Consider the following 13,832-nt stretch of genomic DNA (forward strand, 5'->3'; position numbering starts at 1 on the left):
CTAACATCTGGCTTTGGAAAAACAGCTTGAAGTCTGGCTGTCAGAAAACTATTTGTATACTTTATGGATGTTCCTAAATTTTCTTTATGAAAATCTGTGGGAAAATTGGCCAACTTTGCAGACTTTTACATTTTTGGACTGAATAGTACACTCCTTTGATTAAGACAGCTTAAGCCTGGGGAGATTCCATTATGCTGGAACATGCTCTTACTGTTGCCTAACTTTGTATGAACTCTCTCTGCTATTCTTAATACTTCCAAGGAGATGAAAAAGTTTCTCTCAATGATTATTCATGGCTGTTGTTGTTTGGATATAAGAAGTCATTCTTCCCTATGCTCTAAAATGCCTTGATATTCTACTGCTTTTCCACTCACATCTCAGTAGTGTCTAAACAGCAAAAGAGAAAAGCAGCAGTTTGGACAAAGTTTTGAGATGAGTTTTATGTGGGGACAAGGAAGGGCTTAATGTGAGAACTTCATGGAAAGGGAGAACCTAAAAGTGATACTATTTTCCCTCTGCACTTCTTTGTCTTTAGCTGGCTTAAGAGCAGAAAGCATTTAAGGGTAAGGACTCCAACTGGACTGGACTGGCAGAAAAGATTAGAATAACTTAAATTAGGGCTTGAAGAGGTCTTTAGAATTAATCCAATAAACAAAAAAAAGCTGTCTCTAAGTCAAAATCACTTTACAGGAGCTATTTCCTGGTAGGTGTTAATCTGTGTCTTTTTCAGAAATTTCTAGAAAACTGTGGAATTTACTCTAGTGTTCTTAAGTGTTTTCCTGCAATGAAAGTCTTATATTACGTGGTCTGTCCCTGCTTGACATAATTCCTATCTTTTTCAATTCAGTACAGGAAAGCAGCCAACATTGTCTCCTCCAGCTTGCTTTCTCTTTACTTGAAATAGTTCTTCAGTCCCTTTTTTGGGATATGCTTTGTGAACCTCTAGTGATTTTGGTTGCTGTCTTGCAGATGATGTAGTAGTTTGCATCTTCCTAGAACAGATCACTTCATATAACGTTTCACTAACCTAAGCTGGAGCTGGAAACCTTACGAGGTAGTGCTGCACATGTTGCTGTTGTTGGGAAATGTCTGCATAGTGTTTATTTTCTGCCAAAACACAGCGAGATCCTGGTCTGTGGTCTTCTGCATAGATCCTGACTTGATCAGTGTGACTCAGAATCTTTTAGGGATAAACTGTAGTCTTCTCATGCCCGATCTACCACTGAGGAATGTACTGTTTGGCAAGCAGAATTATTGCTGCTCAGTGTTTTCTTTCAGTGTGTTTTTGTATGAAATAGATAATTAGTCATTGCAAATAGATCTTTTATAACATGTTATTTATTTTAGAAGGGGCAGTAGGTTATTCAGCTGATGTCCCTACATCAGATCGACCCCACAGTGAGACAACCACCTATGTTAATATTCCTGTCAGCCCTACTTCCAAAAAACAGCTTCATTACATGGAACTGGAACTTCAAGAACCTAGCACAAGCATAAGAGGTAAGGAAGTCTACAATACTATTTAAACAGCAAAGGATACGATACAGTCATGCAGAATGTATGGGGCATGGGGAATCTTAATTTCATATAAGGAGAAGCTGAGGGAGCTGGGGCTGTTTAGCCTGGAGAAGAGGGTCAGGGGAGACATCATCACTCACTACAACTACCTGAAGAGAGATTGTAGCCAGGTGGGGGTTGGTATCTTCTCCCACGCAACCAGCAACAGGATAAGAGGACACAGTGTCAACCTTTGCTAGAGGAGGTTCAGGTTGGACATCAGGAAGAATTTCTGCACTGAAAGAGTAGTCAGGCACTGGAGGTCTTTTCCAAACTTAATGACTCAATAATCTACCCACAGGCTTTTGCTAACTGGTAGTTGAACTCTGGTATGTTTGTGAGGCAGTTCTTTTAATTGGCATCTTTTTTGGGAAAGATTTTTGAGTAATGGTGTTCTATAAGATGTTGCATCCCTTTGACAGGTGCATTGTATATGTGCTCCTTCTCAAGTGAACATTTCTATGTCTGTGGAGTTTGAAAGACAGTAATTTGCTTGTGTTCTCAAGGTTTTCATCCCACGTATTAGGACTAAACTTACTTAAGTTTTCTTGCTTGGCTTCAGAAATGGGACTGTGGGTGTAGCTGTACAGGGCTTGCTCCTGAAGACACTGACTGTGGAGCCATGCAGCAAATGATTAAGAACAGAACACAGTACTCTTCTATCTGCTGTCCATGAGGATGTTTGAAAGTGCTACAAAGAGAAAGCCAGCCCAATTATCTAATTTTTTAAAAAATACTTTGGATTGGGTATTTTACTTCTAATGCTTAACTTGAACAATTAGTACATAAGCATGCAATATATCTACCATATATTGTCATTTACAGATAAGTCCTTGTTACAGAAAGCATCTAATCAGAATCTGGCATTTAATTGCTCACATTTGGTATTGATGGTTTTTCCATCTATAGTTTCCAGCTATTAAGATTTTAGCTTTTATACTTTTAAATTCAGCAATTTTATAAACTTTGAAATGCTAGGATTTTTCCCATTGGGTTTTTTTAAATGTTTATATGGTTTTAGTTAAGTAATTCTAAGCTTCTCTCAGACTTAAAAGCAGTTCTCCTGTTGAAATATTTTATCTTCATTTTAAAGGCAATGAACCAAGGCATTAAGAACGAAGAGTCAAATTCCATAAACTTTCCTAAATGTCAGCCACCCTCTCAAGCTCAAATGCTGTAACTTTGAAAGTGCCTTTAATGACCATAAATACTTTATTTTTTCATATTAAAGTTTTCCCAGCCTGCATCCTGTATGTCTGCACCTGTACAGAACTATTTTACTCTAGAGAAGACTGAGCAGCTTTTATCTCCTCTATTGCCAAAAAATGAACTAAAGTGTCATTCTGGTTGAGGCTGAAGGTGGTTGCTCCAGTAAATGCTCACAGGATGCCTAATCCATCCAAAGAAGAACTCTGCCAACTGCCACAAATGTTTTCTGTTCGAACACCAGATGTTGTTCATTTACTGACTAGTAGCTTGGTGATGAAGCCTCATAGAAGTGGGAATGCTGAGTTCAATTTTGTCATTTACTGGGAGTAGTAGGAATGGAAATTTGAACCTGGGGCAGAAATGCAGGTGGTTTCATTTTCGCTTATTTGAAGAAAACCTGATAGCTGAAATATGTAGATATACAAAGCACCTCAAAACCCCTTGTTTAGCTATGGTTATAATCTTACTCACTTTACATAGCTTGCTTTAAGACCAGGCCAAGATCATCCAGGAAATCAGTGGAAGAAGTCCCTCAATACTTAACCCTGCGCCAGTTTTACCCAGGAATATATGAGGGGTAGAGTCTTTTACAGGGTTTCATTTGATGTTTCAGGGAGTGGATCATCCCGATATGCACAGATTGACATTGCAGCCACCGAGACAGCCCACAAAGTGGGGACACAGCACGCCCAGTGCCGGGAGGAACGTTTGCAGGAGCTGGAGCAGAAGAAGAAAGGGGCTCAGCAGTGACCTGTCTAGGAAAGAACTTTTTGCTCACCACAAATTGATACTAATTCATCTTCCAAAAGATTCACACTAATTGTAAAAAATAGTCACGCAAAATGCTGCCATTGCTTCTTGCATTTATACCAGATTCATTCCAATATCTTGATTCCTAATTGGAAAGCTGGTAGCATGAGGGGTGTGTTTGGTCTTTCTTTTTATTTTAATTTGGTTGTAAAGTCCAGATTTTTTTTTTCATATGCAATGACAGATGTAAGTTACCTTTTTCTATAATTCTAAAATCATGTAGAACCTGGAACCAATTTCAGTGTTTATTAAATGGTGGCATTTTCTTTATAAATAAAGAAATTGAATGTGTGTAGATAAGAGAATGTGAGTGTGTGTGTGGTAAGTGTGCACATATGTTTGCATATGTGCACATGTATGTATGTAAACACACATTACTGATAAAATATATGTATATATCTGAGTGTATAAAACATGTAAAACCTCTATTAATATATTAATAGACTCTTACAAAAGCAAGAAAATCCAGTGCCTACTTTTTTGCAGGCACAATTTTGTTCAATTTATATGATTATTTATGGACATGCTTAACTTTACCTATGGATAATTCAGCTTTATACCTCACCAAGAATCCTGCAGCTTTGGTTAAAGTTGCTCAGATTTAAAAGCTGTAGTGTCAGGGATGCATACGTGTGTGCATACAGAAAACAGCACACAAACAAGTTATTTAATTATGTCTATAAGCCACAGTAATGTGAAGGGCCATTTTGGGTACTTCTCTTTCTTAAAAACCCGAGATCAAACCATAAGTTTGATTTCATGGTTACTGAGTACCTGTAATACTTAGCAATTTTTCTGGAGTGGAGCATATGTATCCCTTTGAAAATCAGGCCTCAGGTTTCTCAGATAGAATATTTTAAAATCAGGGTATTAAAAAGAAACATTCACTTTTGAAAACTGAGTCCTTTATATCACAACCCCTATCCCGAATGTCAACCAGCATCAAAAGCAGAGCATCCACATTATGTCTAAAAATTTCATTGAATAATTCTCTGCTGTCCCTAAAAACATAAAACCAGTTCTGTGTAAGAGGATGATGTCTCCAGAGATGCTACAGAATTGAGGCACAGCAGGACATTATCTTGTAAAATAGGTCTGAGGCATCCTGCTTTTGTACAATGAGATTGTGTGATTCAAAACCTGTTTTCCCATGTATGATTCAAAACCTGGTTTCCCATGTTGCATTGCCTATGTAATTCTTCTGTTATTTTTATTTGTCCTGATATAAAATGTTATTTAAATAAAATGTTATTTAAATAAAATTTTATATAAAATGTTATGGCAGTGACACTAGACTAACAAGAAAGTGTACTTATGAAGAAAACAATTTTTTTTCTGATAACATATCGGCTTTGGCTTCCAGAAGTTACCAGGAGTGATATCCTGGGTATTACGATTTTTTGACTGTGTCATCTTAAGATCCAATATCAGAGCCAAATTTTTAGATATACGTCATAATTTATACTGGTGACTGGAAGTTTTGTGCCAGTGAGGTTTCGTTAAATGACTTAGGATAAGAGATGGGTGTTTATTTTTGAGGCAGAATTTAACCTATAAATTTATTTGACTGTAACCTCAATACTAATGTAAAATATCAGAAATCTCTCAAATAAAAAATATGTGTTTGAGAGTTGACAATTTCCATTCTCATCTATCCTGTGCTCAGATGTATATTTCTGTTAATCCACCTTGCTTATTTCTGAAGGGAAAGGAAAAGAAGCATTTCTTATGAGATTCTAAGTTTAAAAGATTTTTCTTATTTGACTAGTGAATGGGGGTGTTCTGCTTTGTAAACACATGCTCAGTATAGCTTGAATGGCTCGGGCTTCCTGGGGTCAGGTTTATTTAAACTGGACTATTCTTCAGTCAAGGGTCCTCCACGGGAGGACTTGCAAGGTTAAATCTCTTGCTATGTGCCTATTTATATTTAATATTTAAAATGTACATACTTTCCCTGATGCATTGAAATGCAGTGTTTTCCATGACAATATATAATGAAACTACAATATTTCTGTTGTAAAAATCTGTTTACCAGGAAAATATATTACCTAGGGTCTCTGCAAAGACTGTCTTTCTGTATGTTGATCAAAACTGTTTGCCTTGAATCTGGGACTTGTAGCATGGGTAAGGATTTGACACAATAGTAAAGGTCATCAGGTTGCTGGTGGCCTCACAGAGGAATCACAGTTTGAAAAAACTCTCTCAGGTTGAAAAGAGGCTTTGAATCTGTGCATGCACGTGGTTCTCTGTGTACATGTGTTTGTGTATGTCATAGTAACTTCAACTAGGAATAGCTAGATGGCTGTATATAAATTTGCACTAATAGCCTTTGTTAATGTCAACTCAGTTATCCTATGAGGCTTTCCACAAATGAAGTATGTTACTTTATAGGCTTCTGTTTCTTTTTTTTTTTTTTTTTGTATGTAGGAGGCTGAAGCAGAAGGAGAAACCATAGTGTTGCAGCTATCAAAAGCTGGTTAGTTGTTTTGGTAGTGCCTCCCCGTCAAGTTACAGGGCTGGCATTTCTGTTGGAGAAATTAGAGCTTTCTCATTTGAACAACAGGAGGTCACAGAAATAGAAAACCTTTTTCCTAAATATGTAAAATCACCTGACTTCAACTTCCACTAGCAAACTGAGGACAATGGAAATCAAACCATAATACTATGAGCAGACTCATGCTCACCATGTAGCTTCCATGGGTTAACTCTAGTACTGCTGTTAATGTCCAAATAGTTAGGGGTTTATGCACACACCTTGCATAAAACTTGTGCACAAGTGATCTAAAATATAGTTTGTGACTACTATAGGATGGTTCCAGATTCAGAGCTCTTTGCAAAAAACCCCAAAATATCTCCCATAATTTTGAGATAAATGAGACTTGTAACTTCTAATGATAAAAAAGATTTGCTCATTTTTGATTTAGCATTCTACCAGAGTCAGATCTCCTCCTGCTCTTACCAGGAATTAATTACCAGAAGAACAAAACAATGCAATGTAGCTGATACTTCTGTACTATGTTCTTGAAGTACATTAACATGGCAGAATTGCTCTTGGTAACATGAAAACAAGCTGTCAGCAAGTGCAGTGTTTGGGCATAAGCATTAGTGTGCTGTGTATGTACCTCTTTCTTTCTGATAGACCTACTCAGTAAGCTGGCACCAAATGTAACTACTGCGTCAGTGAGGTTTATGGCATTGTTCGTAGTTGTTATGGAGCATTTTTATATGCAAGTGTCTGGGTGATGGAATTTCTCCAAGGTAATGTGCTGCAGGATGGAGGGCTGGAGTTTGGAGGCATTTAATTGCCCAACAATGCAAATAGTTGTCTGGGTTTTAATAGCACTCCCGACACCTAATTGTGGAAAATGCCAGTAGGTGTCTTTAGGCATGTAAATGTTTGTGAAAATCTGCCCTGAGAGTTGTTTTTAGCAAATGGCTTGGAAAAATTCCTCATTTTTCCTCTCTGCTTTAAACAAAGCAGTTTTAAATCAGTGTCACTTGGAAAGCTATACTTGAATTATAAGTGATTACACTTTTTTGTGAGATGCTGAAACATGCACCCTTTGGTAAGTTCCTCTTCTGGTTCGTCTGGGATAACACACATACTTGCTAAAATAACCGTGGGAGGAATACACAGAATTTCATGAGTTACTGTAAAAATTATGATTTTTTTTCAGATGACAGTACTGTTACATTTTTGTGTCACCTTTTCTCTTGGGAGATCCTCAGCTCTCATTTGACCAATCATACAAACAGTGTTTTGCAATTTATGTTGAAAGAAAAAGTTAATTTAACACCATGCAGCAATAGGAACAAGCAAAGCAAAGTAAGGATGGGAGAGTTAGTAGTTATTAAAAAGAAGTTATTTAAAAAGAAGAGTAAGGAGCAGGTCTGCAAACATTGTCTTTTCAGTGTAGGTGAGTATTAAGTGCCATTTTGTTTAAATTGGTATGGGTTCTCATGGATTCAATTTTATGCTTTCCCCTGACCATCTGTATCAGCTGAATGGCCACAAATCCATGAGGCCTGGCTGAGGGGCAACCTCATTGCTCTCTATAGGTTCCTGAGGACAGGAAGCAGAGAGGGAGATGCTCTTCTTCCTGGTACCCAGTGATAGGATGTGCTGGAAAGGTTCAAAGATGCACCAGGAGATGTTTAGATTGGACATTAGGAAGCATTTCTTTACAAAGAGGGTGGTCAAACACTGGAACAGGCTTCCCAGAAAGGCAGTCAATGTCCTAAGCCTGTCAATACTTAAGAGGCACTTGGACAATGTCCTTAATAACATGCTTTAACTTTTGATCAGTCCTGAATTTGTCAGGCAGTGGGACTAGGTGGTTGATGTAGCTCCCTTCCAACTAAAATATAATATTCTATTTCTGTTTTTTCTGTTTCTTGTTATTCTGTTCTATCCCATCCCATCCTAAAGATGACAGGCTTCAGGGAAGCCTGACTCTGAGGCTTAGAGCAATGATATCAGTTGGTTACTGATCAGTTGCTTATAAGTTTTCTCTGAAAGGCTGGAATATATGTGACAGGATAATACATGTAATTCTTGTCCTGGATTATGATACAATAAATAGATTTATAAGACGGTGAGCGAGTTTAGGAAAGTGCAAGTGACACGTAAACTTTGCATTTAGTAAAAACTTGAGGTTGAGTGAACTTTAAAGCTTGTGAGCTTTTAAACATTTCCCTGCATCAGAGCATCTAGAAATAATTCAAATTTATTATCCCACTGTGTACACAGAGGCGTATGTAATATCACCGTTTTACTGAAATAGCACGTGTCAACTTATTTGAGAAATGTGCAGTGTGAGGGGTGGGATCAAAAGCAGATTTAGCATGACAGTAATTTGTCTCCACATTACATTATACTGTTGTGAAATGCTTAAAAAGAAAAATAAATAAATAAAACCCCCCTAGCATCTGCTATTGTATAAGTTAAATTTTACTTATCTGTGGGCTGAGCTGGAAATTTATGGACCGTTCATATCCAGAAAATAGAGCATATGGAATGTTCAGAAAGGAACCTGGCCTTTGGATACTGGAGTTTTATTATGTAATGAATCACTCAGATTCCTCACTCCCCGCATCTCTGCCACATTTGGAGGATGTACCCCATGACCTGCCTTTGGCTGCTATAACACTTTATCCTTTTACTACCAACAGCCAGTAGTACTAGATACAAATTGGGAAGCACAGGAAAAAATCTTACTGGGAATTTCATGAAATAGGTAGGTGTCAGCAATGAGCCAGAAAGCAGCAGTTGTCCTTTGCCAGCTATTACACTGACAGAAGGGCAGCACCAGAAGAGTGTACGTGTCTGTAAAATGCAGTTTGTGCCAGTTCTGGAGATCTGCTGGCATTGTACAATGTGTGGTTTATAGCAAGGAAGTGGTTACCTTGAAAAGACCAAAGTTGAGGCTGTGTCCTTGTTCTCATAGATGACGTGCTGGTACTGCCTCCATCAGGAATGGAGTAAAACATCAGCATGATTAAAAGCTGGAGTCCGCTCTAAAGAGGCAGACTGCCATGCTCCATGTATGATGGTGTGTCTCATTGTCCTGGTGTCACGTCATGCAAACGGTTCAGGCCTGCACTGAATATACAATCTAGAACTTGGACAGAATTATCCTCCATGTCTGCTTTTTTCTCCTCTGTGGAAAGTATATGAAAGCTTAGTAAGTAATTTAGATGAAGGATGGTGAGAGCTGGGCCATGCTACGAAATAAAAGAGCACCCTGACCTGATGTGAAGGTGCACCTAGTTCTGCATTCAGCTATGCTGGTGTCATTTACAGAGGCTGGGATATTTGATAGAGATGGATCAGGTCTACTGAAAGCCCAGGAACTGGTCTTAGATTAATTTTTGTTGTCTGTCCATTTTATGGTGAATGCATGATACTAGTGACCATAAGTGATAGCTGTGAGGATGTACTTCCTGCTGTGACTGGGCTTGAAGCCCCAGGTGTGCTGCTCTGGGGTTTGCAGACACTAGATGCTCTTCAACGTGTCTACCTCTGTCCAAGCCTTCCTTTACAGTGGCAACATTTAACATGGTTAGACCCCTTCATTGCTGTCCCTCTGGTTGGGGAACTGTCAAGGTGCAGGTTACAGCCTGCAGCTGGCCACATCTTCATGCAATGGGAACCCTGTCCCTATGTCCATCAGCCCTGAGCAGTGCAGGAAGAGCTATGTGACCTCCTTCTGCTCTCAATCTCTGCTGTAAGTGGTCAAAGTTGAACTGGGTGAGTCGCTCTGTTCCTTGGTTTGAAGGAGCTGCAGAGAATTCATATTTATTCTCATTGTATGTTTCTGGCTAAACGTGCTCACTTCTGCTTCTTCTGTGATCCCAGACACATACTGTGGCAGTACTTTGGACTTCTGAGTGTCCTAGTTGGTTACATTGGCTGTTTTTTCTTTCAAAATTTCTAACAATTCCTAAAACCATCTGTGGAAAACCGTGTTCTTATTCTGAATTGATAATGAATCATAAAGGAAAACTTTGTTTTGCAGCTCTGAGGAGAAGGAAGGTCAGTTAGTACAAGACCTGAAACAACTGATCAGTGGTAAGGGTTTAGTGATACCAACAAACTGAGGCTAATGCTAGCATTGCCTAAGACATATGCATCCCAGATAGATCATGGTTATTAGCTGCTCAAAGAACGGTTTGGAGAAGGCTAACTGGACTCTTCCAGGCTGCAGTTACCAGTGTGGAAGGTGTTCAGACTGTTGGAATGTGTTTTTTTGTAAGAATCTGTGTCAGTTCAGTACAGATTAGGAAAAAGGTATAATCTGAAAAATGCCTACCAAAACAGGGAGAAACTTGCTGCATTTCCCAGTACCAGCAGTCTGCTCTTGAACCAAAAAGAGCAATATCCCTTGATTCCTAAACTTTTGCCATGGCACACTCGTCTTTGAGAAATGTCACTTTTTGCACATAATTCTTAACTCTTCTGTTTTCTTGAACTTCAAAATGGAACAATTAAAGGGACACCAATGGAACTGGTATGAATACCATACCCAGGAACTGGTATGAATGAAGACTCTTTACACTGTGATTGGGCATATTTGGAATTGCAAACTTGAATCCCAGAACCTGGAACCTAATTGATTGGAAAACAGACTCTTTCCCCATGGAAGGACCATTTAGTTAATGGTTTTGGTTCAGATGTCTTCTTAAATTAGAAACTGAGGTTTGAATTTTGCAGTTGGACTAATGGATCCAATGCCAGGCATTGCAAATTACTGGTTTTCATACTCAGATTTTCAGTTCTCGGTGTGTTTATTCTTAAAATAGTGCAGCTCTCTTCTCTCTTTAAACTGCCTGGAAAATTATAACTGTAGCACATTAAATACCATTTTATTTTAGTGGGAGGCTTATTTCAAAGTGATTCAACACTCACTTTGCCTATAGAAATAACCAGGTTAAAGTTACCATAGACCAGTTATTGACAGGCAACCTTTGAGACTGAAATGGTTAGTTTTATTAAAATGGATGTTTGCAGCTTTCTGATAAATTAACACATCAGTGAAGGAACAAAGTTCACATGTTAAGCATTAATGTCTGTGTACTGTTTTCTTTTTGATTTAGTAGAGTGCTCTTTTGTTGAGCAGTGGGAAATTACATGAAGGTTTGGATATGAAAGTGTGTTAAGGGCTATTGATAAAAGCATTTGGGTTGCAATTACTGCTGTACCAAATACAGTTCAACTTGAAATATTTGCTGTGGAGGAAAGTTTACAAATTTATTTTGGCTCTACTGGACAGATTTTATGAATGCTTCTATTTTATGCCTCTGGCTACCAGTAAAAGAAATCCATACAGTCTTTTTTTTTTTCTATAGGTTAACATCCTGCTTCCCCAGAGGTGCTATATGAATGGCCTGAAATACATATTAACTGTCTGTTGTATTAGGAAATGTTGATTTTGGTATTTAGAAGCAGTTTGTTAGATAACATAATGCATATAGAAAATGCAGCACCCCATTCTCAGTTACTAAGGTAGGTCTGTTTCTATTGAAAGCAACAATCTATTCTATTTACTGACTTTAATTACTTTATTTCTTCTAGTCTCATTAAATACTATGGAAAGAAAAAGTGCATTTAAGTATTGTTTTAAAACTGCCTATGTACTACTTACTAGTAGATTTTTGTATGTGAAATGGCACCTTTCAAAAAAAACAAAACAAAACAGGCTGAAACCTTCTCTGACGTGGCGCCAAATGATGGCAGAGAAGGGCTGTGGATGATGAGCATGTTTGGCAAGAAACATATGAACTGTGCTTTATATCTGTCTGGGTTAGCCCAGAGCTGAACACTATACTTGGGTTGATCCTGGGTTAGGGCCTGCAGAGGAGCTCTCAGCAGCCTGGCTCCCAGTGCAAGGCTCTGTTTCTGGGCACTGTGGCACGCTGGATTCTGGCTGGGGACCTACATTCTTTCATGGGGTGTAACTAACTGCACTAGTTCACCTGGACCCATATGTTGAATAAATGGCAGAACTGAAAATATGGTGTGTTAGGGCCCCTTCAGCTCCCTTTAGGGTCAACAGGGTGAGATGGCTGCTGAAGTGAAGCTGCAGACCCTGTGAGCTGGGATTAAGGCAGTCACTGAGATGTGCCTCCTGTCCTTGAACTGCTATCCAGCCAGGGCTTGAAGCCCTTCTGAGGCCCTGCTAAATGCTCAGCCAAGATGAGCTGTCAAGGCAGCCACGTTCTGGAAGCTAAGCTGGTTTCTCTGTCTCTTGCTTTCTATCACCTCCTGTGCAAAAGCTCTGTTAACCCTGGCTTGAGGGAACTCCACAGACAGAGTTGGGCACACAGCAAGCAGGAGAGTCCAGCCAAGGATCCTGCTTCCACCAGCTCCTGACCACTGAGATCCCTACCTGCAGGAACTGGATCTGAAAAGGCACATGGTAACTCAGCTCACAAAATGTAAATGATCTCTACTTGGTGAATTTAAATACTCTTGCTATTGTGGATCTATCAGGCATCGGGATCCCTTGGGAGGCGGAAATTGTTGCAGCAGCACATCTACTGTAGTGCTGTTCCTTGTCTTGGTAGAATGATGCCATCTTAGCTGTTGTACCAACATGTAGGATGTGCTTATTTTAAGAAAGACTTGGTTATTTCTGTTGTATTTAATGCCTTACGTATTTATTTTCCTCTCATTTCCACCCCCAAACTTTTTAACAAATAAAATCTGTCCTACTTCTAGTCACTGACATGTTTACTTAAATTGAGGTTGTTTTTCAGGGCAGAATTTGACTAACTGTATAAAATATTAAATTTTCTGATTTTTTTTCTCCTAACAAATGCAGTTCTTTCCTCCCTATTTTGCTCCCACTTTTGTATTTCAAATTGTTTCTCAGAGTGGTTTGAAAAATTTGGTAGTTTAAGTAATTGCAAAAGGATCAGATAAAATACCTACTAAGGAAGATAAGGTTCAACCACTGTTTAAAAGCTGTTAGTTCTTTCCTTTTCAGATGCCTCTTCCATGCAGTCTCACCTATGAACTCTATTTTCACCTCTCATGGGGTACAGGACTGTATGTGTATTTCATTCATACCATTTTTCTTTGCTTTGAATTTTTGTTGCTATTTACAGAAACACAACAATGGTGACTCACGTTACTTTTTAATCTTTAATGTCTCAAACACTACCCACTCTTGTTATTTTGGCCATATGAATTGTCTTTGGAGGCTTAAAAACTGAAATAATTAACTGACTTGTACATACGCTGTTGTGTGTGAGGTGCAGGCTATAGGAACTAGAGTGAAATCAGACTTTACACCTCACTAGCCTTTACACTACTCTGTCCCCAAATCTCAAAATCAGGGAAAGCCCCAAGGAGTCTTGACAGGAATGGAGACTATTCCTCATGTCTTCCCTAGGCTGTTGTAGACTCTACCTCAGCCACAGACTATTTCAGGGGGAAGTTGGATGCAGGGGCAGCAACAGTCTTTCTATTTTTTTTTCTCCTCTAGGTTTGTGTGAACAATCTTTGGGCCTGATGACTCATTAACAGCTATGTTCAACAGCTAAAGTGAGGTGACTGTGCTGACCCCAGTCTCCAACCTTTGCTGCTGCGGATCTGTGACTCGTTCCCAATTTTAAATTACTGTGACATGTAAATATTTTGTCAGCCTCTTGTACTTTGCCATGCTTGCCAAACATTCTCTCTGCTGGAGCTTTCCTGGCCTTTGAGCCCAATTACTGTCATGGTGTGGTGGATAAAGACAAGGTACATCCAC

At 38.9% G+C, this 13,832-nt stretch overlaps 1 protein-coding gene across 3 annotated transcripts in view; it reads left to right on the top strand.

Moving 5' to 3' along the window:
- Nucleotides 1-5,155, top strand: part of DOK7 (docking protein 7) — a 58,053-nt gene extending 52,898 nt beyond the window's left edge. For all 3 annotated transcript variants that reach the window (XM_027642872.1, XM_027642873.1, XM_027642874.1), the window contains 2 exons: nucleotides 1,348-1,500; nucleotides 3,380-5,155. In XM_027642872.1, coding sequence (XP_027498673.1) covers nucleotides 1,348-1,500; nucleotides 3,380-3,516 — 290 coding nt within the window. In that variant the 3' untranslated portion in view covers nucleotides 3,517-5,155. The remainder of the gene's footprint in view (nucleotides 1-1,347; nucleotides 1,501-3,379) is intronic.
- The last annotated feature ends 8,677 nt before the right edge of the window (nucleotides 5,156-13,832 follow it).

The sequence above is a fragment of the Corapipo altera genome, unplaced genomic scaffold (genome assembly GCF_003945725.1).
Source record: "Corapipo altera isolate COAL_440 unplaced genomic scaffold, ASM394572v1 22, whole genome shotgun sequence".
NCBI classification, from domain to species: Eukaryota; Metazoa; Chordata; class Aves; order Passeriformes; family Pipridae; genus Corapipo; species Corapipo altera.